This window comes from Sciurus carolinensis, chromosome 3 (genome assembly GCF_902686445.1).
Source record: "Sciurus carolinensis chromosome 3, mSciCar1.2, whole genome shotgun sequence".
Classification (NCBI taxonomy): domain Eukaryota; kingdom Metazoa; phylum Chordata; class Mammalia; order Rodentia; family Sciuridae; genus Sciurus; species Sciurus carolinensis.
The window spans coordinates 153374389-153398382 of record NC_062215.1 but is presented as its reverse complement, the minus strand read 5'-3'; the positions used below and the strand labels follow the sequence as shown (position 1 = coordinate 153398382).

Genomic DNA, 23994 nt, shown 5'->3' with positions numbered 1-23994 from the left:
GGGGCCGGTCCTATAATGGGTGTGCTTACACCACAGGTTGTCCCAAAGGTTTTAACCATACCTTAGAGTACTGTGGCTTCCCGTTTTCATAGTGAATCTCCACGTAATCAGAAGACAGCAAACCACTACAAAGGAAAGAAAACAGAGTGATTTCTGTATCTGAGATCCTGGAAGTGTGAAAATAGCCAGCTCAACAAACAAATGCAAGGGCAAACCACCAACGGCCACAGTCCACCGTTAGTATAAAGACAGGTCATCATCAAGTTGCAAACCCCATCCAGAAATGAATGAATCCTTCCTCGATCTGCTTAAAAAGACAAGGCACAATTTAAGAGCAACTCATGTGATATGTCAATGACAATGGAACAAACTAAACTCCAAGTAAGCGGAGAAGACAGGACCCCCCCCAATAAATCCCACAATTATATTCAAATAATTCAAATTTCATAAAACCTAACCAGTGAGGAAGAATACAAAACAAGTATTGGCACTTTTTTCAATGAAGGTCAGATATTCATGATTTTAGGCTTTGCCAGCCACCTGGTAACCCTACAACCACTCAGCTCTGCCACTGCGTCACACAGGCAGCCACAGACAATACACAAATGAATGGTTGTGACTGTATTCCAATAAATCTTCATCTATGGACACTGAAATTTTAATTCTATGCTATTTTTGAAGTAAGGAAATAGTCCTCTTTAGATTTTTTGACCATTTAAAAGAAACTTTTAATAAAAAAAAAAATCTTAGAATGCAGACTAAATTTTAAAAAATGGTAAGGCAATATTTGGCCTGTGAGCTGTAGTTTGGCAACTCCTAGTAAAAAATAATGGTAAAGAACATAGACTTTGAAGTGAGACAGAGCAGGCTTAAATTTCACACAGACCCTTACTGGTGGCGTGACCATGGACAAGTTCCTAACTTGTGTGAAATGTAGATGGTCAAAAGTGTGAATCTCATAGGACATTGTGAGGATTAAATGAATCCAAGAATATTCAGAACTTAGCCCAGAAATTAAAACTAAGTACTCAGTAGTAGGCACTGTGACTGTAACTCAAGTTCTAAAAATGTCGTTCCCTGCACAATGTGTGAAATATAAAATTTATGTGTCCTAAAGAGCACTGAATTCGGGCACCTGTGTTCCTGTTTGGGTCTGCCACTAGGAATAACGATAACTGGCATTTATTGACCACTTGCTATGTCCAGGCACTGTTCTGAGGGCTACAGAGGCATTAACTCATTTAATCCAGATGGTGATGACCAACATCAGTATGTCCCACTCTGAGTCACTTACATGTCCTAAATGTAGGTCTTTGTTTCCTCTTGCAAAAAACAAAAGAATGGAGCAGAAGATTCCTCAGGTCCCTCCTGTTCTGAAATGCTGACTTCCTATTTTGCCATGCTGAGAAACCTTGACATTCTTCTGTACCTGAAGCATGGGAGGACTCTGGTTTTGCATCATTTCGGGAGCTGCACCTGATGCATTCTATCACAATCCAGTGAGAGGAGTGGCAAAGGGGTGACTTAGAGCCAGTCAGCAGTCAGATGGGAACCTCACATGTACGTCCAGCATGCTGTTCTGTGCATGCCAGAGGACAATCTTCACAACACATAAAGTAGATGGTTTTACTCAGACGAATTTTCCTATTGAATTCCACAATTCCTACTGAATTTCTCCAATTCCTATTGTAAACCAAATGTGTACTGATTGGCAACTCTACATTCAAAACCAAACTATAAGTTTATCTATTAATTCCCTTTTTAAAAAACCTAAGTACTGGTAAAAGTAATGACAATACTTAACTCTGTATACATGGGAAGGCCTGACAGAGTAAAGAAACTTCTTTCACTGCTGGTTACTAAGTCAATTACCAGCACTGTGGATGCACATAAACAGGGCTCCGGATGATAACACCTTTCTGAGAAAAACATCTGCAACAGCAAGAGCAGAGAGGTTTCCCTGACTGGATCCTAATTGCATCTCTCTACCAGTAATTTCTTGTTTTCACAATTCTCAACCACACAATTGCTGATGCAGGCCTAGGAATTGGAAACAAGGTTATTTTAGACCATTATTTTTGCTTGTGGTTAGAAGAGTAGATAATGGCAGTCAAAACATTCGTCATCAAATCTGATAAAGGTCATTGTAATTATCCTACTTCACCCTTTTAAAGGGATTATTTCACCCACAGCCATACCTATTTCTATTAACTCTTGAATTTGAGAATTTTTTAGACCTTTATTTTATTTATTTTGTTGTATGTGGTGCTGAGGATTGAACCCAGTGTCTCACACATACTAGGCAAGCACTCTACTACTGAGCTACAAGCCCAGCCCAAATTTGAGAATCTTAAAGATGAAAACAGCTACTTTTCAAGGAACCTGGGACAGACACTGACACCTTGGCTCTCTGTAGTTTGCCTAGTACAATCTCCTGCTAGAAACAGAATGTTCTGACATGGCAGTTGTTATGGTTCGGCTATGAGGTGTCCTCCAAATGTTAATATGTGAGACAATGCAAGAATTTCCAGAGGTGAAGTGATTAGATTATGAGCATTGTAATCTAGTCAGTGGATTATTCCACTGATACGGATTAATTGGATGGTAACTAAAGGTAGGTAGGATGTGGCTGAAACTGATTAGTCACTGGGAGCGCGCCTTGGGGTTTGTATTTTGTCCCTGGTGAGTGGAGCCTCTCTGCTTCCTGATTGGTGTGTTCTGAGCTGCTTTCCACTGTCGTGCCTTTTCACCAGGATGTTCTGCCTCACTTCAGGCCCAGAACAATGAAGTTGGCCATCCATGGACTGAACCTCTGAAACTAGGAGCACCAAATAAACTTTTCCTCCTATAATTGGTCTTGTTAGGTCTTTTGGTCATAGCAAAGAAAAAGCTGACTAAAACACCAGTAGTGATCTATTCAGTAATTACTGATGCAAACAGAAATTGAAATTTTTCTTTGTTCATTGACCATCTAGGTGTTTGGTTTAGAAGAGTCAGTTAACTTGCAGGAACTTATAAAAGGGAGTTTCTGAACATTTTAAGTTCTAATCTTGACACCTTTTTCAATCATTTAAGTTACAGAAAATCTATGTACTTGTAGCTACTACCATACTTCTCATGCAGGTTAAAAAGGGATGATCTTTGGAAGTAAAGGGATAAGTACAGGGTGAAAGTTCAAAGCCAGACAGAAGAGAGTGGAACAACTGGAACAAGCAAACTCTTCAAACCACTCCCTCTATACCTTCATGGTGACTCTACACCACCAAATAAGTGAAAAGATCAAGAACTCTAGAATACGCCTGAATGTGATTTTACTGAAAATGTAAGGGGCAAGGATAAGTCTTAAAGATGAAGAACCCCTAAGAGCAAGAGAATAGCAAAACTATTGAAATATGGCAAAGGAGCCAAGAGACAGGTCAGTGAAGGGAACTGTGGCAGAAATAATGCTGTGTATCCACCAAAAGCCATTTCATTTTTCCCTTCCTACTAACAGAAGACCACATTTTTCACCTTCCCTGATCAGGTTATGGCCAGGAGACTGGATTATGGCTAATGAGAGAGGGAGAGAGATGTCTGCTCCTCTACTGTGACCACTGAAACCCCTGCGTGATTATCCAAGCTGTCTCTCCGTGGCAAACCTGGATGCCACAATGCTCCAGATGGCGATAGCATAGCTGCAAGATGGATGAGGCTTAGTTCCTACGACAGGATTTGGAGAAGAGCTGCCGAGGAGAGCCACTTAACCTGCATTTGATCATAATGTGGGGAAGAGATGAGATTTAACAGTGTTAAGTCTGATTTCATGGTTTTTACTGAAACCCTGTCTAAACTATCCTAATTCCAAGATTTATCACAAAGAAACCTTTTGGAACTTTATGTTCAAAAAATTTCATAATCATCAGCAAATATACAAACAGAGCTGATATTATATCTAGACTTTGAAAATTCATACAAAGAGGAGGATATGTCTTATGGAGATATTGCTTATATAAATATACACATATGTTTGATTCCTTGAGTTTGAGATTCGTGTGTGTAACACAAGTGGGCAAATGAAGAGCCAAGGGGTCAAAACTCCCAAAAGTGTATATTTCCCATTACAAGAAGGTTCAGGATGGACAAGCCAAGAATCTCAATAACTAGAAATTTACCAAGATTCCCTAGCACCTAGAGAAGTTACTAACCAAGAAGGGTAAATGATTCCTACTTTCACTCTTGGAAAGTAACACAAATGCATTACATTAAAAAAAATATATATATATGTCTTCTTTTGGGCAATCATGATCAGGACAGTTTGGGAGTGGGAAGAAAAATAATCGTTCAGAATGAGACAAAAAGGGTAACAGGGCCTTGGCCTATTAAAAAAAAAAAAAAAACACTGGGAACAATATGCAGTAGACCACCAGGGAAACCATTTGTTCTATATAAGTTAAAAATCACTTCCATGGGAAAAAACAAACTACAGTCTCTAGAAGTCTTTTCTAGGACTAAAATCTACATTCTCTGAAATTATGTGTTTACCCCACAGTCTATCTCTGATTAGGAATCTAAGAGAACAAGCTCTTCTGAAAGGACCCAGAGGCCAAGAGGGCATTCAATTCTTCACCAGCAAAGCCAGGTCAGATGATGATGAATAGAAGAACAAGGCTTATCAGCCAGATGGTCATATAATTTATCATCTAAATCAGGACATTTCTGGGAGCGAAGAGAGGCATATTAATAATTGTACTAGGACAAGAAACATACATAAACCAGGAAGGACTATCCTGGGAAAACTAGGACATATGGTCACCCAACCTCAACAGCCATATTTAAGATACACACATCAAATTCTACATGGGAGGTCAGTCGAGTGCACAGATGAAAAATAATCAAAGGTTGAAATATTACTAAGTGAGCAGTCTGTAAATAGGTCTTCTTCTCTGCTGCTTTTGGGTTCTGTGATTACATTTAACATAGCCACTATTTCAGGAAGGCCCTGGGTAGGTGGCTTAGGTTCCCTCTCTAGCAGGGAACTTCAGCAGGCAGCAGGTCTAGATATGGAAGTCAGGCAGCTAGGGGCACCAGTCACTGTAATACACAGGACTTGCTGGATCTCACCCAGTCACACTCTTTGCCAATCGATGTCTCTGTTCTAGGTAAATAACAGCACAATATTCTAACTTAATTCTCAGTAGTAAAATATGTCAGTTACTTCCATATGTGTTCAAACTGGTGCTGAAACAGAAGTCAAACAGTGAAAACAGTAGATGACATCTGGAAATGGAGAGCCATGAATACCCATTTTCAGAATGCAAATTCACTCACCTGACTGCCACTTGAAAATGCTTAACTTATCAATTTTTGAAAGCCCGATCACACCCATATGGCCCCTGACAGATTCTTCCAAGAAGTCTCCTGCCACTCCTTCCCACCAGGTCTCACAATCATTTATTCATTCAACGATGGACAATACTGGTCACCGTGGAGACCCTCAACTTTACAGAGCCTCAAGCAGTGACATTGTGCAATGGCATTACACCCACGCCCTCGTCCTACTAGAAGGTTCTCTTTTTTTTCCTTTTATACATGGAAGGTAATTTGAATTCATCAAGTAATTACCATATGTGGTAATGAAGACAGACACATAATTTTAACTCAGTACATTCATACAGGCATAAACTCATAACGTGCAATTATGCTTTAGTCCTTATATTGGCTTTGTTTTTTAAAACAAGACTTAAAAAGTAAATGATTTTCCAATTACTACTTTTTTAAAGTTTTAGGAAAAAATGTGATTCATACTACCTAAAATGGTTTTTAATCTCAAAAGTCATTTGAGCTAGAAAATATGTATTCCTGTGAGTGTCAACAATAAAATAAGGCATTTACGCTGGGCAAAATATTGTAGACGTGGAAAGGCTGGGAAATAAGAGTGCAACCATGATGTGTGAAGTGGGTGAAAATAATTATAGGTTGGAGAGAAGCTTTGTGTTAAGGTAGACAAAGATGCCATGCCAGGAAAGGGCTGAGGCGTGTGGGCATATTTCATAGGAATATAGCTGCAGGAAGAGAACAATCTCAGCAAGAACAGGACGTAGGGGTTTAAGCATCTTTGGGATCACAACAGGAATTTAATGAGCTCCTAAACTACATGAGAGACTACAGCAGAAAGTTTACTGGGTAGGTGCTCCTGCATCTCAGGTGATGAGGTCATGCACTATAACACAGTTTAGAAAACGCTAGTAAAATGAGTACAAGAAACATAGGGCTGCAAGTTAATAATGAAGTGAAGAAAGGAGGAGTTAGAAAAGAAATATGGAATGGACTTGAGGTGGTAATAGAACCTCCATTCAACTGGCTTGATCCTCCAGCAAGAATCAATTAAAAGTTCCTTTCTAAGGAGGTGACATCAAGCCAAATGAAGCAGCTAAACATTCATTGTTATGGCTACTAGTATCTCTACAAGTAAACCAGAAATCTGAGATTCCTCTGACAGAATCACAAGCTCACAATTTACTTTTATCCCAATGGGTTATAAAAAAAAAATTTTTTTAACAGAAAAACTGAATCCAAATAAAGATGGCACATCTTTTGAATCCAGTTACACATGACTGAAATGTTTTGATGCACAAATTTCAAAGCAAATAATGAATACTACAGTCTATTGAACACTGTTAATCCAGCTTCTTTTCTGACATACCCAATATTTATTATCACAGCTACTAAGCCAGGCATGACACATAGTGAAATTGCAGAGAATGGAGGAGAATCCATTATCAACCTTGACCTCTCATAACCTCGTCCAGAAGAAACAAGTCTCCTCCAAGTTTAATTCTTGTCACTCCTAGGAAAAGAGCTCCTATTTCTTTCATTTTTCAGTCTATTCAGAAATATGGCACATTTGTTGACACAATGTTCCATTCTTCCCAGGTATACAGGAAATGTTCAAAAGAATAAAAAAGAAACCAATGAAAAACCAACAGAAATAGTAAGTGTTCAGTAAGAAGATCAGTTAGAAGATAAATATGCAAAAGTAAAATACATTTCTATGTAAATAAGTAAAAACAATCTAGAAATAATCTGGAGGAAATTTTTCAAGCAATGTCAACTAGGTGCATATGTAGATAAAATATATGTCCATATGTATGAGACATAGATCTATATTCACATACATAGGGCATAAATAATATAACAATAAATGTAGGTTTAAATAAATGTGAAGACAATGCATATGAAATTAACTGCAAATCTGTAGTGAAAAAAAACATAAGTCATTATTGAATGAATCATAACCCCTGATTCTCCATTGCAACACTCAATATTATAAAGATGTCTATTACCCTCAGCCCACTCCGTAGTTTTAATGTAATTCCAAATAAAATCTCAGGAAGGTTTTTTTTTTAACTTGAAAAATGATTCTAAAATTCATCTTAAAAAAAGAATGTTTAAGTCTAGTTCAAACATTTTTCAAATAAAAGAGGAGTAACCAACAGGACCTTATGTTACTACTATAGTAACTAAAGATAAAGAACACTGGCCTGATTAGACAGTCAATCCAGGGGGCAGGATGGAAAGAGAGTCAAGTTTATATCAAAAACTGAATATGTAATAATAATGACATTTTAAACCTATAAAGAATCAAACAAAGAATAAATGTTTCATACAAGTGACTAAACATTTGAGGAAAGTTGGATCCCTACACTACACCTTACTAAGAATATATGTATGAAAGCTAAGTAGGTTCTGAAGTAAAGCAATAAATTTACTACAAAAACACAGCTCAGTATTAGCGAGCAGAGGTCTTTTAATATCTGACCTTAAACCCAGAAGTCATAAAACAAAACACAGATAAGATTATAAAAATGTGCAAGCCTCCATAAATAACAAAAGATATACATAGCATAAACAGAATTTCAAAACAAATTGAGAAAAAAAAATTGATAAATATATGAGTAGCTCAGTGGTAGAGTGCTTGCCTAGCATGCACAAGACCCTGAGTTCAGTTCCCAGCACTGCAAAAAGAAAACAAAGATATTATGAAAACCAAAGGATTAATATCTTTAACATAAAGATCCCTTAAAAACCAAAACCAAATAAAAACAGCCCAATAGAAAACTGGGCAAAAACCACAACAAAATAGAGCATAAAAAGTGTAACTCATGGTGAAAAAAAAAGAAAGAAAACAAAAATAGCAATGGAGATTAATCACATATGAATATACAACTATACTAACAATAAAAGACCTGTAAATCAAAATAACATAAGAGATCATTTTTCCCTTTCAATTTAGGAAACAAAAATGAATGATAGTAGAAAGTGCTAGCAAGGATGTAGGTAAACCAGTACTTCAGAGGGCAATTTGGCAATGGTATCACCCTCAAAGCATATTCACCCTTGAATCCACAAGTTCCACTTATAAGAAAATAACTACACAAATGACACGTTCTCATACATATATGGTGTAGATACGAAAAGCTTTACACGTACTTTTATACACACTTTTTTCTGTTGTTCAAATCATCACTCAAGGAAAGAACAAATGGAAGAATATGGTTTGCTAATTTTTTTAAATATGTGTATTTTCAATATATGTGAATAATTTTTTAATATATGTGTATATTCATATATAGGAAAAAGTCTGAAAATGTATACACCAAAATGTAACCATGAGTTATCACTTCCTGTAGGACTTTTATTTTCTTTCTTTTGTTTACCTATGTTCCTTAAAGTTTTTACAATTAATACATATATCACTTTTTAATAAGAAACCATAGTACAAGCTATCTGTCTTTGAAGAAAAAAAAGTATAGCTCCTTTAATAAAGGAATTATTAAAATAATGACTAATTTTAGGACCAGGAAAGGCTCAGGACTGCAGACATTCATAATACAACCCCCAGCCATGCAGAGAGCAGCAGCCAGGCTAGGCTGCCTCTGTGACCCCTCTACTCAATTAGATGGACCTTCCCTGAACACATGGAGGCTGTCTGTGCCAGAGGGAGTGGGCAAGGACAGAAAGGAAAAGAAAATACAGTCCCTACCCTCAAGGTGAGAATAAGCTCAGAGCTAAATAAAATAAGACAAGGTAGCCCATACTCTAACAAGATAAAGCATGAAGCAGCCCCCAAAGGAGAAATGAATTTCACTAACTCTTATTAGGAACACTTTAGTAAAGAAGTAGAGCTTAGGCAAGTTCCAAGACACAATTTGAACAAGAAGGTATAGACAAAGAGCAGATCCTATAGACAGGGCCAGTATGGATGAATATAAGAAGCAGGAGAAGTCAGGCAAGCTTATTTAGGAAAAGCTAAAAGCTCTGTGTGACCAGGGCATCTGTGACAAGGAGGGATCGTGTTGAAAAGGCAGATTTAGGACCAGACAGTACACAGGCTTAAGCAAGGACTTGAAACTTTCAAAGGAAAGGGCACTCTAGGACAGTGCCCTTGGATATTGAAGGCTATTTATAAAAGCTGAAAGCAAGCAATGCGGTCTGTGTCCACAGAGGCTGCAAAGACTTTAGGGCCTGGGAAGACTCACACAGATAAGGTTCTCTTACTGGGTCAATTAGAGCCATCAGCAAAGTAATTAATGTTAGCAGCAGGAGAGACCAGCAATCAACCAGCAAAGACACCAGGAAGAGGCCTTTGCACATATGAAAACCTGTAGCTTTAACTTTCCTTCACTCATCCAATTAATGGCTGAAGACAGAATGAAAGGAGAAAAAAAAAAGATGAGAATTAAAGAAATGATGAACAAAGATTAAAGATTAATCTTATCAAAATGTTTCTATTTCTTCAAACACTTTCACTATAAATTATAGATATATGCCCTAAATTTGTTATGCAAATGCTAGTTCATAGTGTGCAGTTTTATGCTGCTTTATTAGTTAAGAGTAAGATTTTAGTAGAACACGATAGTCTTTTGTGCACTCTCTTCTTTCTTTTTGCCCAACCTAGGAGTCAGCTAGCCCTTGATTGACCTGCACTGCCACAAGCAGAGCCTGCAGGGTATCTACAAGCTTAACTGAGGCACTGGATCTCTGCAGAGCAAGTCCCCAAGATACACAGGTTAAGGGTGGGTCTGCATAAAACCAATGAAGGAAGAGGCATTTGAAGCTGCTGCCCTAGATTTCTCTGTACTGTGCAGAAAATGACATTCTGGGCAATCAAGATACCCTGAATGCACACACCACAGGAATATTTAGGGAGGACACCAGGATCCTTCCTAAATACTAGATATGTTTAAGAAATTGTCACAATGTGGCAATTACAAACATACTTCTGCGGTAGTATTAAATCATTAGGGCAAACAGGAATACAACATAGTAAAAAGGAGGGGAGCAAGTGGAGGAAGGGAAAGGAAGAGGACTTTTTAATGGTCTTTTCATTCAGGTTCAAAATAACTATCATACAAAACGGCACCTATTGTTTTAGTTAGCAGTCAGGAAAAATATCTTCAAAGAATTCCACCTTCTGAGCACATTTTAAAGCAATAAAAAAAATTACTCACTAGACCTTTGATTGTTAAAAACAAAAAAAAGTCATGATTTTCCTAATGCACAACTAAATTCTTTAAGGAAAATTTTCATTCTCCCAAATGATGTGCCATTTCAAAATAATATCAAGATAAGAGACTTCTAAAAATTATAGATGTCATTAGAAGAACTACCATTCATTTGTGGCTTCTTTAAGAAGGGGAATCTTCTAGCTGGCAAGGACTTGGGATTCAGTGTGCCTCACCAGCCTGCTAGCTGGACCCTTTCCAGATTGCTCACAGTCATATCCTTGGTCATGGAAAGATGCCCCAACTCAGCAGCTATTCACGAGCTAATCACCTCAGATCTGGGAGGAGCCCCTAACACTGTGAAGCTAGCTGTCTCCCTTATATAGAACAAGAATGTTGGATCACAGCTAAAGAAACTTACCAGTGAATGTGAGTATGACTTGTCACCAACTCCTGCCCTAAATATAAAACCTGTGCTCCGTGTAGCATAACCTGGGAGTTGGGTATTGTCAACACACGCATCCCATATATTTGATAAATGTCTTGTCAAATAGTCAGCTGTCAGTACACTGAGATGACTTCAGGCTAGTCTTTCCAAAAGGTGGTGAAAGAAGAGTTCCACTGCCTATATATTGTAAAGAGTTGTTTATATTTTGTTCTAATTCTACATATTACTATGTGCCTCCAGCGAAATAGAACACTTCAATTTCTAAGATGTAAAGAGATATACTTCTTTCTATGGATTAGATTAATAACTAATAAAAAAAACTTTTACATAGAAACTAATCTGAGAGATAATGATCAAGATCTGCTAAAGCTAGGTTTGTATCAACTCCAAGAGTGGTCTACTAAAAAACAGACAACACAATTACAAAGCCATTACTTAACTGTGACTAAAATTAATCAAAACCTTAGCGTCATATTAACATGCTTTATCATAGAGACATGAAAAACCAAGTATAACAGGGAAAAATTAGTACTCATCCCGCAGAAGTATTTTATAATAAGCAAATCTGATGACAATTAATGTCACTTTGAAAGACATGTATAAAATAGTGATTAGAGGTGAGTAATTTCATCTACTCCAGTCTAATTATAGAGTCTAGACATTCTGCATAATACTAAAACAATTTTTATCTTTTAAAAGCTATTCAGATCATTATTTGCACTTCTTGCTCTAAAAATAAATCTTTAAAATCATTGAAAATAAGTTATAGACAGATATGTTACTTCTGTTAATGTATATGTGATGTGCAAGGGATGAAATCTAATCAATGGTAGTTTTAAGAAAATGCAGAACAACAAACCTGTAAATTAGAGTTTTAAGAAAATTTCTACAAATCAGCTTTTTTCCTTCAGTCAGACAACTTTCATTAAACTGTCTTTCAATTTCTGTCCAGGTAGACAATCTCATATTCATGAAGTGCCTCTCAATGTTTGGATCAAAAGCAAAACCTTTATAAGATTCTAGAAGCAGTCAAATCCCAGAGAGACTGACACAGAAAAAAGGAGAAACTATTCTATTTAGGTCTTTCAGGGGTCTATTTTTAGTTTAATCTTAAAACCAGACATTTTTAGAACCCTGGTAGCAATTGTACATTAACTGTATATGATCCATAGTAGCAAATTTACTAAGTATCAATATAAGTTTCAGGACCATGAGTGGTTAGGATTGGAGGTAACAGTAAAAGAGAAGGATCCTAAATGACCCCATTCACATCCAGTAAAGCCATATCAAAACTCATTACAAAACTCATTACAGGGGAAAGATAAGTGAACTACTTTCAGAAAAATCCAGAAGCTAGCAGTCTGGTAGTGAAAACTCTGGGTCAGGAGAATAGTCAGGAGTTGAAGTGCCTATTACAGCTTACAGATCACACCAGCCCATGCATACCAGAAAAGCAAATAAGATTTGCCAAACTACCATCTCAGAGAAAGGGCAGCTACTGCATTGCAGCCATGGTTCTTGGTACAGGTGTGCCTATACAGAATAGGCATTCTAACAATGATCTCTTGATGACAAGTCAGCAAATCAAAAAGCTCAGGAAAAAAAAAAAAAGATGAGACGAGATGGCACATCACACCATAGACAGAGGAAACTTCACAGGAACTTGAGTCCTATAGACAGAGCTCAGAACCCAGGTAAACAATGAGGGACCTCAGGTAGCTCATAACAGTGGTAGCAAAAAGTCAGTGAGGTAAAAGATATTGTTCACCCTCAAACTGAAAAGACAAAATAGGAAATTTCCAACTATTCCTTATAACAGCAGATGGGTATACTGGAGTCAAATCGTGGAATATCTGTATTATATATGTTTGACTCTTTTTACTTTAATTCTAATTTCAGTAAGTGTTCTGATTATTTTTGTGTTGCTACAGTGAAGTAACTGAGGCAACTAACTATATAAAGAAAAAAGGTTTGGTTAGCTCACAAACCTTTGAAGGTTTTGGAGGCTGAAAGACCAAAGAGTGTGGTGCAGGGACTGGCTTTGGGAGGGGCCCAGGATGGATGGTGGATGGCAATGGCAGGAACTCATGTCAGGGTAAGCAGTCACACCATGAGGGAAGCCCTTATGTGTGGAAGAGGTTACGCTGCCAAACAGGTCAGGAAGAGAGAGGATGGGGTCCCACATTCCAAGATTTCCAATGACCTAAGAACATCACACTAGATCCTTCCTCCCAAGAGCATAACCCAGGGGCCAAAGCTTTAATCACAACATACTCATGGGGGACCCAATTAAACAACTAAACCACATCCAAACTATAGAAGTAAGACAGCTGAAACCCTTCAAAAGAACATTCAGGACCTTTCTAGAATTCACATATTAAAGCCCTGTATCCCAATGGGATGGCATTAAGAGGTAGGACCTTAGGGAGGTCTTTAGGTTTAGACGAAATCATAGCAATAGTCTTCATGATGGAATTAGTGTCCTTATAAGAAGAGACCAGCATGGCCGAAGGCCTTGGTTTGAACCCCAGCGAAAAAAAAAAAGAGAGAGAGAGAGACCAGAGAGCTTTCCCTCTCTCTTCCTGCTCCCTACATTGAGGACACAGCAAGAAGACAGCCATGTGCAAGCCAGGAAGGGGCCTTCACCAGCAGCTACACCTGTAGGCATCTGGGTGCCAGACTTCTCAGTCTCCAAAACTGTGAGGGATAAACGTCCGTCATTACGACCATCGGGTTTATATTTTGTTATAGCAGCCTAAGCAGACCAGGACAACTCTTGCTCTTCCTCTCAATCCTAAACAAAAATTTGTTATGGAATGTTAGAAATAAACATGCATCTATTCTATTGTTATTACTGAAAACTCTCTTTATGGCAATTCATCATTTTTGTTGTTGTGGTTTTGGTTTGGTTTAGTTTTTGACTTTTAGGGCTTTTTTGTTTTGTTTTGTTTTGTTTTGTTTAATTCCAAAACCTCCTACCTAAGCTGCAGGATGAGAAGTTACTACTACTTGGTGGTTGGGGTGGAGGACAGGTGACAGTGAGGAACACACAGGGGAGAGCTTCTAGTGTTTTATTTGTCAACGTGGATGTTGAGTATAAAGGAATGTTCCTTTTATACTTCTTTAAACTGTACAAATATACTTTCCACTCCTTTATGTATAGATTTTGTAATTTTGATAAATTAGGGGGAAAGGAACCCAAAAATATCTACAGAAAAAAGAAACAGACGCGCTTACTCCCATTCTGACATTAAGAATTGTGAGTGTGAGACAAATGCAGCCAGAAAGAGACCACAGAAAAAGCATTTGGAATTAGAAAGCTGTCACTATAAGACCAGAGGGGAAAAACTCTAAAGAACATGTGGGAAGTGAAGAGCAGACAACAAAAGGCGACTTTCTCCTTCTCTAAAAATAGCAGGCCTGTCGGCCGCTTCGAGATGCCAGCGTGCATGTGGGAGTCCATTTCTATTAAAAGAGTAAAACTTAGAAAGAGACAAGAAGTTCTTGGAGGACAGCAAAGTATGGCAAAGAAAAGTTCAGAGATTTCACAAAATAACAGACCTGATGGGGTTCGAATGACACCTGACCTCATTGCCAAGCTAGTTAACTCTCAAACTAGAGGTAAATGGAAGGAGGGAGACTAAGAGAATCTTCCCCATCCCGGCCTTCCACGGAAGTTCACAGAAGAGCACGGACTGTAGGTCAAGTGAACCCCATGGAGAGTGCCTCCATGACAAAATGGGTTTCACCATACAACAGCAAGTGATGCTATCCTTTACCATTTGCCTGGAAGACTCTAGAAACCTAAATTTTATTTTTTTTAATCTTGTTTTCGATCGCCAAAACTGCCATGGTGGGAAAATATCTATCTCAGTTGTTTTGATAGTCATTTACAAACATATTTCTGAATTCATCCTGACAACAAACGTCTTCCCTTTCACACTGCCACTTCTAGTGTACTCAGAGATGTGTTTGTACACAGAAAGGTGAAATTCATGGATGGAGCATCAGCTGCGGGTCTGAGGAAATGCAAGACCATGACCACCACCCTGCAGAAGTTTGCTCATTTATGCAGTTCAAGCCACTTCTGGGTATTTTTTACTCAACTAGTTCTTCAAAGTTCCTACTTTTTCATCAAAGACAATATATCACAGAGTTAGAATACTTAGAACATCCAATAACTCTGAAGAGGGTTCTTCTAGAAGTGTTTTTAACATGTGTAATCAGAGGGTCAGATCACTATTATAAATTGCTCTACTTTTATACATAATTTTTTAAATCCTAAGGCCACGTAATGGCACTTAATAGCCTTTTCAGATGATTAATAATATCTAAAACCAGAAGACATTTTTGAAATGGCTAATAATTTAAACACCCACGCTAAAATGCAATCCAAAATCAGAAAAGATGAGTGAAAATTGCATAATGAGGCTTTTTTTTTCCTTTTTTCAGTGTCTTGTGCCTGATCGGTCCTATAATTCTCAACTAGAAAAGAATTTTAGTTCACTCATCCTGCACCAGGATATGAAATAGCTTGTTTACAAAACTGAAAGATATCACTAAATTTTTCTATTTATTTTAAATGGCATATAAGTACATATATTTATGGGATACAAATGTGATAATTTGATATATCTTTGTAATAGATGGTCAGGATTTCTCGCTCCTTAAGCATCTAGCATTTCTTTGTGTTAGGAACCTCCAAATCCCTTTTTTTTTTTGTGGGAAGATATTGGGGATTGAACTCAGGGAGTCACTTAACCACTGCCACATCCCTGCCCTTTTTTGTATTTTATTTAGAGACAGGGTTTTACTGAGTTGCCTAGGGTCTCATTAAGTTGCTGAGGCTGCCTTTGAACTCACGATCCTCCTGCCTTAACCTCCTGAACCACTGGGATTACAGGCTTGCACCACATGCCAGGTTCTACTGTTCTTTATAAGATTCAGAATAAATTGTTGTGAATTGTGGTTACCCCGTTGTAGTGTAGAACCTTAGAGTTTATTCCTCCCACGTAACTTTTTGGGCACCCTATCCAACTTCCCCTTGTCTCCTCTGCCCCACCCTTCCCATCCTCTAGTGATCACTATTCTACTCTCATTCTTCTATGAAATCAACTTTCTTCACTTCCACATGACTCAGATGATAACTCTAATGTCTTATCCCATCACCGCAGGTAATAAGCACATAGATATCAGTTCTTTTTAGATCTTTTATCTGGATTCTGACATTGCATCCCTTCCTAGAAGTGCCTGAGTTTCACAAGTCACTGAAGTTAGGCTCTGAATTCCTGAAATCACAGTCCTCTCCACCTAGTCATGGATAATTCGGTGAACATTCCTAGTCAACAGACCCCCACTGCTCCTTTGTTCTGGAAGTCCAAGTTCTGGAGTCATTTGTTCTGGAAGTCCAAGACTGCTACCACTGTAATGCATGTAGGAGAAATACATAATGGTCAAAACACTTCCAAGGACCGAGAATACTTCCCTCCCTCTCATTAATTTTTTCCAGATTCAGATTCCTTACACAGATAAGTTCCTCATAAATAACAAAGGATTTAAAAGAGGAACAAAAGTAAATAAATACACCATTTCCTATAAAAAGAAATGACTCCAATTTTAAGCTACTAAAATCTGTGAAGCTAAAAACTGTGAAGTCTGAGCCAACACAAACCTGCCCAGGATCTGAACAGGCAAGAGGACCTTTCAGAGGTGAAGTGAAGCACAGTGGGAGTGCAAATCCCCGCCCACCACACAGAGCTCCAAGGCCTGCGGTGAGCTCCCCTGACCAGTAAGAGGTGCTCCTCGCCAAGGAGGACAGACCAGTGGAGAGTAAGCAAAGCAACACATCCCAGTGAACTGAGGAGCCCTAGCTCACTCCTCCCTCCCTGACCCCCCACCCACCTTCCCACGCTCTGCTTCAACAAATGGTGGGCCCCATGCACAGATGAACCATAACAAAAAAGACAGACAAGGACCTAGGAATGGACAATGAATAAAAAAGAAGAAAAGTGCCAAAGTCCAGGGGAGATGAAGAATATGCATCACAAAAAAAAAAAAGAGGTACTATAGCCTCAAATAAATTATAGAAATAACCTTTTTTTAAAAAAGAGTTCAAAGAAATATCATAAAAGAAGATGAAAAGGGTAAATTCAAAGGGTAAAAACTGAAACAAAAAATAACTATTATAAGAATATAAATCAAATTAGAAACAGAAAAAGGAATAAGAATGAAAACCTAGTCAGGAATCAATGATAAGATGATATAGAAATGATGGACAAATAAGATAACATATATACACACTCTTGATGCCCCTAAATAAAACATTAAAACATGAAAGAGAAAAGTTAGGCAAAAATAGAACATTACTTTCCTAAAAATCAAAGAAAGATTTGAATTCGCTGCTCAAAGAGACAAATCATGATCCTAGAAAATTGATAAAGCATCATTAATATATATAGTGTTATTAATCCTGGCAAAGTTACTGTAAAGGAAAAATCATACGATCATCTGAAGTGAAAAAAAAGCAAGCTCTCACAGAGGGGAAAAAGCAGGTTGTTTCAGACTCATTCACAGCAATTCTCAAGCCCAAGGGTGGTAGAGCCATCTCTATGAAGTCCCAAGGGAAGCAGGGCTCAAAAATTTCATAACTAGTCAAGTTATTCTTCAGGTATAAGGACAATAAATAAACATTTACTTAGGAAAAAAAAAAACTCATGAAAAAACAATGCAAAAAAACAATCTATCTCAGGTAACCTACTTTTCAGTTAATTCCAGTCGAGCAAAACACAACCCAGGAAGAGTGCAGAAATCATAATAAAAGGACCTCTGATGGGCCTTTTAAACTATTTTAGGTAAAAATTAACATTTATGGTATGAATTGTAGCTACTGAACAAAATGGAAATCTTATAAACCTTGCAAGGTAAGGTAAGTATTATAACAGGTAAAGACGAATGAAAGTGAAAGAAGTATTGATGTATTAAGTACCTCTTTTAAATATATAATCTACTTGAGACATTTCTTATTAAATAACTCCAAAGATCTTCATAACCTTAATGGAATTTACTTAGAAAGTAATCTCTTTTATTAAGAAGAAATATTCATCCCTCAGTGATTCCTTTGATTAGATATTTGTTCTTTTAAATTTAATACTCGGGAAATTCAATTTTTTTAAGTTTAGTTACATTTAAAATATTATTATAGAAATCCCATTTTGTAAACTACCACATCTCCCATCAATATAGAGTGCTCTCAGTTAAGTTTACAAATATAAATAATGATTATTTCCAAATAGCAATGTTTTTTACTTTTTATTTGCACTTTTGTTGTACTAGCTTGAAATTTTATGATGAATAGTAGTAGCATTTTTAAAAAACAATTGAATATTTCTTTCAAAAAAATTGCTTTTGATTTAACAGCTACTGTTCTATACCTTAGAAGTACAAAGATTACTGACGAAACAGAAATTCACCTAAACATCTGCCATGAACTGCTTTTTACATGACGCTTCAGAAACAGCAGTCTATAGCTTCAATACTGAGGATGAACCTATAACTTAGGATGGACATTGCTCCATCAAGTCAAACTGCCATTTTAATGAGCCCCTGCTTTTGGATAGAAATCAAAAGACTGACCTTTGCTGGTGACCTCAAAGAGAAAAGTTGAGAAAATTATCCATAGAGCTACTAAGGTACCTTCTTTCAAGTTTTATGTTGTTGTTGACTTCTCACAAATAAGACAAGGTCATTGTTACTCAAAAACAAAATGTCTACTTCATCACCTAGACCTTGGTAGGTGCTTGATGCATGCTAACCATTAGCTGCATTGATATTTGAAAGGCAGAAGGTTTAACTAAGCCCTTTACAACTCTAAGGCCTATTAGTAGGCTAAGGTGAACAAGGAAATTTTTTTAAAGGAGAAAAGCCACCTCTTTGTCTCTCCCCCACACCAACCTATAATATACTTACTTCCACTAAAACAGACCTAGAAATAAAGGAAACCCAATCAGATTGCATGAGGGTCGCTGGAATGGACAGCTGTGTTCTAAAATCATAATCTTCACCCAGTTTATATATATAAGGGCTAGAATAAAGTCTACTAGGAAGAAAGGACTCCTGCAAAGTTTAAAGACACCTCTGAACTTAAAAAACATCTTTGCATTTTTTTTACATCAGTGAGACTGAACACAAACAAAACTATAACTTGAAAATACTCAGCACTGGACATTCAGACAAACTTTCATTAAGAAAAGTGCCTTTTTTGAATGAAGCAAATGGGGAAAATCCATACAATGAATCCTACCATGCAAGGATCTGCCTGCAACTTATACAAAACGCCATGACTTTATTAACTGTCAAAACCTTAAATACACTTTCTTACAGATTTTTAAAAAATAGCAATATTCACCATGAATGTTGAAAGACCAGGAGTCCTTAAAATAGACGTGAATCTCCTTTTATTGCAAGATAAGGTAAAATCCAATACCACAATGTCCTTCAGATCCTATGATCACCTTTTGTAATTTTAAAAATTGATTTCAACCTTCCCACTCTTTTTCATTTATACTTCTCGGTTTCTACAACCATTAATTTTGACAAATGCCCACTGTTCAATGTCTAAATACAAGCATGACTAACTGGAAAACTAGATTTTTTTCTCATTCCACTTAGACAAAAACTAAAGGACATAACTACATCTCTGTTTAAAAATTAGACTGTTTTGTGAACATGAAATAAGTTAAATTTTTTTTCCAAATTATGATAAAGCATGTAGTTTTATCCTTCAGAAAGCAAACATCCATACCAAAAAAAAAAAAAGAAGACCAGATCTGCAATGCTAGGTGAAACGCAGTTGAATGGTTGAATGTTATCTGTTGACCTTAACATGCAAACACATGAGGAAGTGTCTGGAAGAGGAAAACCCAGAGAATGGGAACCTATTAATACAAAGGTACATGAGAGCCAGTACTGTGAGTAAGTAGGTAGTACAGTCCTGGGGAAAGGTTCCTAATGGAAGTTCTCCTCTGCCTAGCAAAACACCAGCCACCCCAAGACAAAGACCATCACCTCTCACTTTTCACTCACCACTATTTGCATTCCTACTCTGCTCTCTCTTTGTTTCCCCCACCACACCACAGGTTCAAGAATTCCCTTCACATAAACCCTTTCCTCTGTAAAACTTGCTCAAATACAACAAAAAACAACTATGCAGAAAAAGACTGGCTTTTATTGGGAGTGACTGTACTGGTGAGAGAAAAACAAATAGCTTGCCCAGGGTTTTGGTAAGAAAGTCAATGGAGCCTGGTGACCTCTGAGAGGCATAATTTAATTTAAGGGAAAAGAAATTATTTCTTTTTGTATGAGATCTCTAAACTTACTAACCCTTCTTAACATGATGATCCATTTTATAAAGTGTCAATGCACACAGAAAAACTGGACGTACAAGGATTAACAATGTGAATCCATGTTGCCCACGTGATACCAATCTCTCTCTCTCTCTCTCTCTCTCTCTCTCTCTCTCTCTCTCTCTCTCTCTCTCTCTCTCTCTCTCTCAGAGGAAAGCACTGGGTAAAGAGCCACATTTCCTGTGCAGCACTCACAGCTAGATGGGCTGCCTCTTTAGAGAGACAGAATGCTCATCAAATCCCAGGGCTACAAGATGTGTAAACTTACAGGAGGACTTAACTTCTCCAAGCCTTGGTTTCATCAGATGTAAACAGGGATAATAATAGAAACTGTCCCCTGGGTCCTTGGGAGGATTAAAGAGTCAGTTCACAAGATACCACAGCATGCACTGGAAATGCTCACAAAGTCTATTATTTTCTCCTGAATTCCAAATCCTGCTAAATTAGTCTAAGCTAAATTTTTTATCCTTTTGCTGATAATTCTGGAGATGAAAACTAAACCATCACTGTTAAAAACTTGAGTTTGAAATACATATATAACCACTTGCAAATCTGATAACTGGCTTGATGGTCCCCCTTTCACTGCAAGTTAGCTAGCTCTACCAAAGTCCGGGAGAGGAAATTGTATAGGAATTCAGTCTCAAATTTAACCTCCAAGCCTACATCCTCAGTCCCAGAATCCTCGTCCAAAGTCTGAAACATTCATTCTTCCTTCCACTTCATCTTTACTATTTAAATACTCTGAATTACTCAAATAGAGTGCACAGTTTTAACAATTCCACATACATAGTCTGCAGCCCACATACATAAGAGCCCTACTGGCAACGCTCCCTAGTCTGAACGGAGAATGACAAGAGCTATGAGCTGGAGGTCTGGAGTCCTGGGTTCCAGGGCTCAACACATCTCAAGAAGACATTGCGCAAAAGAGTCTATTACTAACTTTCAGCGTCTTCACCTGCAAATGATGGAACTAAATGCAAACTCTACGATTACAAAGCACACATCAAAGCAGTAGCTACCAGAGTTATTCTGCTACAAATAAAATTAAACCCTTTGTTTAACTTAGATTAGATTAGGAAATCTAATGCTCTTAAACACCTGGAACATGGCCAGCATCTAATGTACAAAGCAAAAACATTTATCAAATCCCCAAGATCACTATTTTAAAGATGGGGCATTTCTTACACTTGGACAGAGAGACCTAAAATCTTTATTCAAGGTTATTAACGCTTGACTTACATAAAATGCTAAAAATTTGGTTATTTCTTATTCTTGCTCTAACACATTAAAATGGAACAAATTAATAAGACCCAAGCTGAAACAATAATTTTACTAGCACCCAAAGTGATAAAACCCTACTCTGTTTCTGGTCAAGCCGGCAAAATAATAACTCTATCGAGAAAAAAAAAAAGTAAGATTACATCTAATATATTCTGCCCCCAAAATAAGAAAGAATTTAACAAATTTTAGAGTAATCTTACAAAAGTTTAGCATGTTAAGGTATATATTTCAGTTACCTGAAAAGCCCATTTAATGAGAAACAATTGATTCCCAGTGACCATGACTAAATGAGGCTTCACAGTGTATCTTTAAAAAATAGTCCTTTATGTGTTTTTCAGTGACAGGAAAAAAATAGGTCAAAATATACATAGTCAGAGCATATACAATTGTAAGTAAAGCCATGATCATTTTGAGTGGATTTTAAATATTTTCAATCAAGTGCTTCCAAGAATAGCAAAACAGAAAATAAGAGACTGCTTATAAACCACTTACCAACCATCAAAATGGCCAAGACCAGAATCAACTTTTGATGGAATATTTGCAAAACAAATTGATTGCTGGTCAGGAAATGAAAAGTTGCCAAAGGAACGAACACCTGTTAAGTGCCTATTATGTATGCAGATCCCTTTCTCATGCTGTTCTTCAGTTAGCCCTCCCACTAATCTTGGTTTATAGTTTAATAAAGAGAAGCTCAGCATGGTCTCATGATTTCCCCAAGCAGCAAAATAAAAATGCAAATCAAAATATTTTGCTACAAATCTAAATAATACTGTCCACTGCACCACACTCTCAATGCACTCATTGCACAAGTACTAAGACTCAGCACAGTTTTAGGTGCTGATGGGTGTGTTCTTTCTTTCCTCTTCCTCTTCTCACCTCATACCTCTTCTCATCTAACTTTAAGAAGGCCCATAGGCACCTTCTTAACCTGTCCACTATATGAAATTCATCATTCAGATGTCATATTCTTATTCCATATGTACAGGGGATGGGGGCTCTTTTGGCACATGGAATGAACGAACGACCCGTGACTTTAAGTAAATATGAATCCAATTCTGTAAAGTGAAAAATGTGAATGTGCTTCTCCTTTTGAAGTATGCTAACTTTTCAAATTAGCATCGTAACACTGGACAACACAATGCAGAGAAGAGCAAAACCCCATTCTCCAAAAGATCTCGATGGCCTGACCAAATCAATGCAATCCCACAGAAACCCATTTACAATGAAGGAAATGCTACTTCAACACATAAGGCTTAATCTTATATTTCTGAAATCATTATCCAATAAAATAAGCAATTAGCTTCTCAACATACCTAGAGTAACTATGTCTAGAAAAATAAATCACTTGGTCCATCCCACAAAAGAATATGGAATTCAAACACTCTACTGAGCTATGTGTTTTGTGAAGAACAGACAAGTACAGACTTTCTAGTGGACAATTGTGTAGTACAGCACCAAATTAAGTGTATGCCAGTAATCCTGCTGTTCACAATATGCATCAGAGACATTCTTAGACAGCACATGGGATGCATTTATACTGACTCATACATATACATTATAATATGGCTTGTGATCTAGAGAGTCAACAGGAATCCAGATTTCTCCCCATAGGAAAATGAAAGAGTGTTGGATGCACTCTATAAAATACTCTGCCACAATCAGACATAATGGAAATGATACACATGCAGTTAACAAAGATCTTTAAATACTGAATTGATCAGAGATCTGTATAGTATAACACCATTTATATGAAATACAACTTAGGCTCACAAAATTATGATATATATTTTTATTAGATTACATATAAATAAAAAGATCATGTAAAACTTGGTAGGATAGTTGCCTTATTAGGATGTAGGCAGGGAAAATAAGAAGGGGACTAGAGATAGACAAGAAAGAAAACATTTTAAAATACTGAAGCCTTGCCCTTAACAATAGCACAGCATACCATGAATGAGAAAGATGATTAATGCAACTCTTTGAGCCTGAAGTTCAATTAAAACTTAAAGGGGTTCAAATTATAACCACCAAAACATGCTATTGATGAGTGCTTGACCTCTTTTCTACTGTTCTTTTTTTTTTTTAATTTTTTTTTTATTGTAAACAAATGGGATACATCTTGTTTCTCTGTTTGTACATGGCGTAAAGGCATACCATTTGTGTAATCATAAATTTACATAGGGTAATGCTGTTTGATTCATTCTGTTATTTTTTCACTTCCCTCCCACCCCTCCCACCCCTCTTTTCCCTCTATACAGTCCTTCCTTCCTCCATTCTTGCCCCCCTCCCTAACCCTAACTCTAACCCTAACACTAACCCCTCCCACCCCCCATTATGTGTCATCATCCACTTATTAGTGATATTCCTACTGTTCTTAAAA

At 37.2% G+C, this 23994-nt stretch overlaps 1 protein-coding gene across 4 annotated transcripts in view; it reads right to left on the bottom strand.

Annotated features, from left to right (window-relative positions):
* The window catches only part of Adam23 (ADAM metallopeptidase domain 23), a 156414-nt gene that overhangs the window by 80876 nt on the left and 51544 nt on the right, over positions 1–23994 (bottom strand). For all 4 annotated transcript variants that reach the window (XM_047546469.1, XM_047546468.1, XM_047546470.1 and 1 more), the window contains exon 4: positions 62–125. In XM_047546469.1, the coding sequence (XP_047402425.1) occupies positions 62–125 (64 nt within the window). The remainder of the gene's footprint in view (positions 1–61; positions 126–23994) is intronic.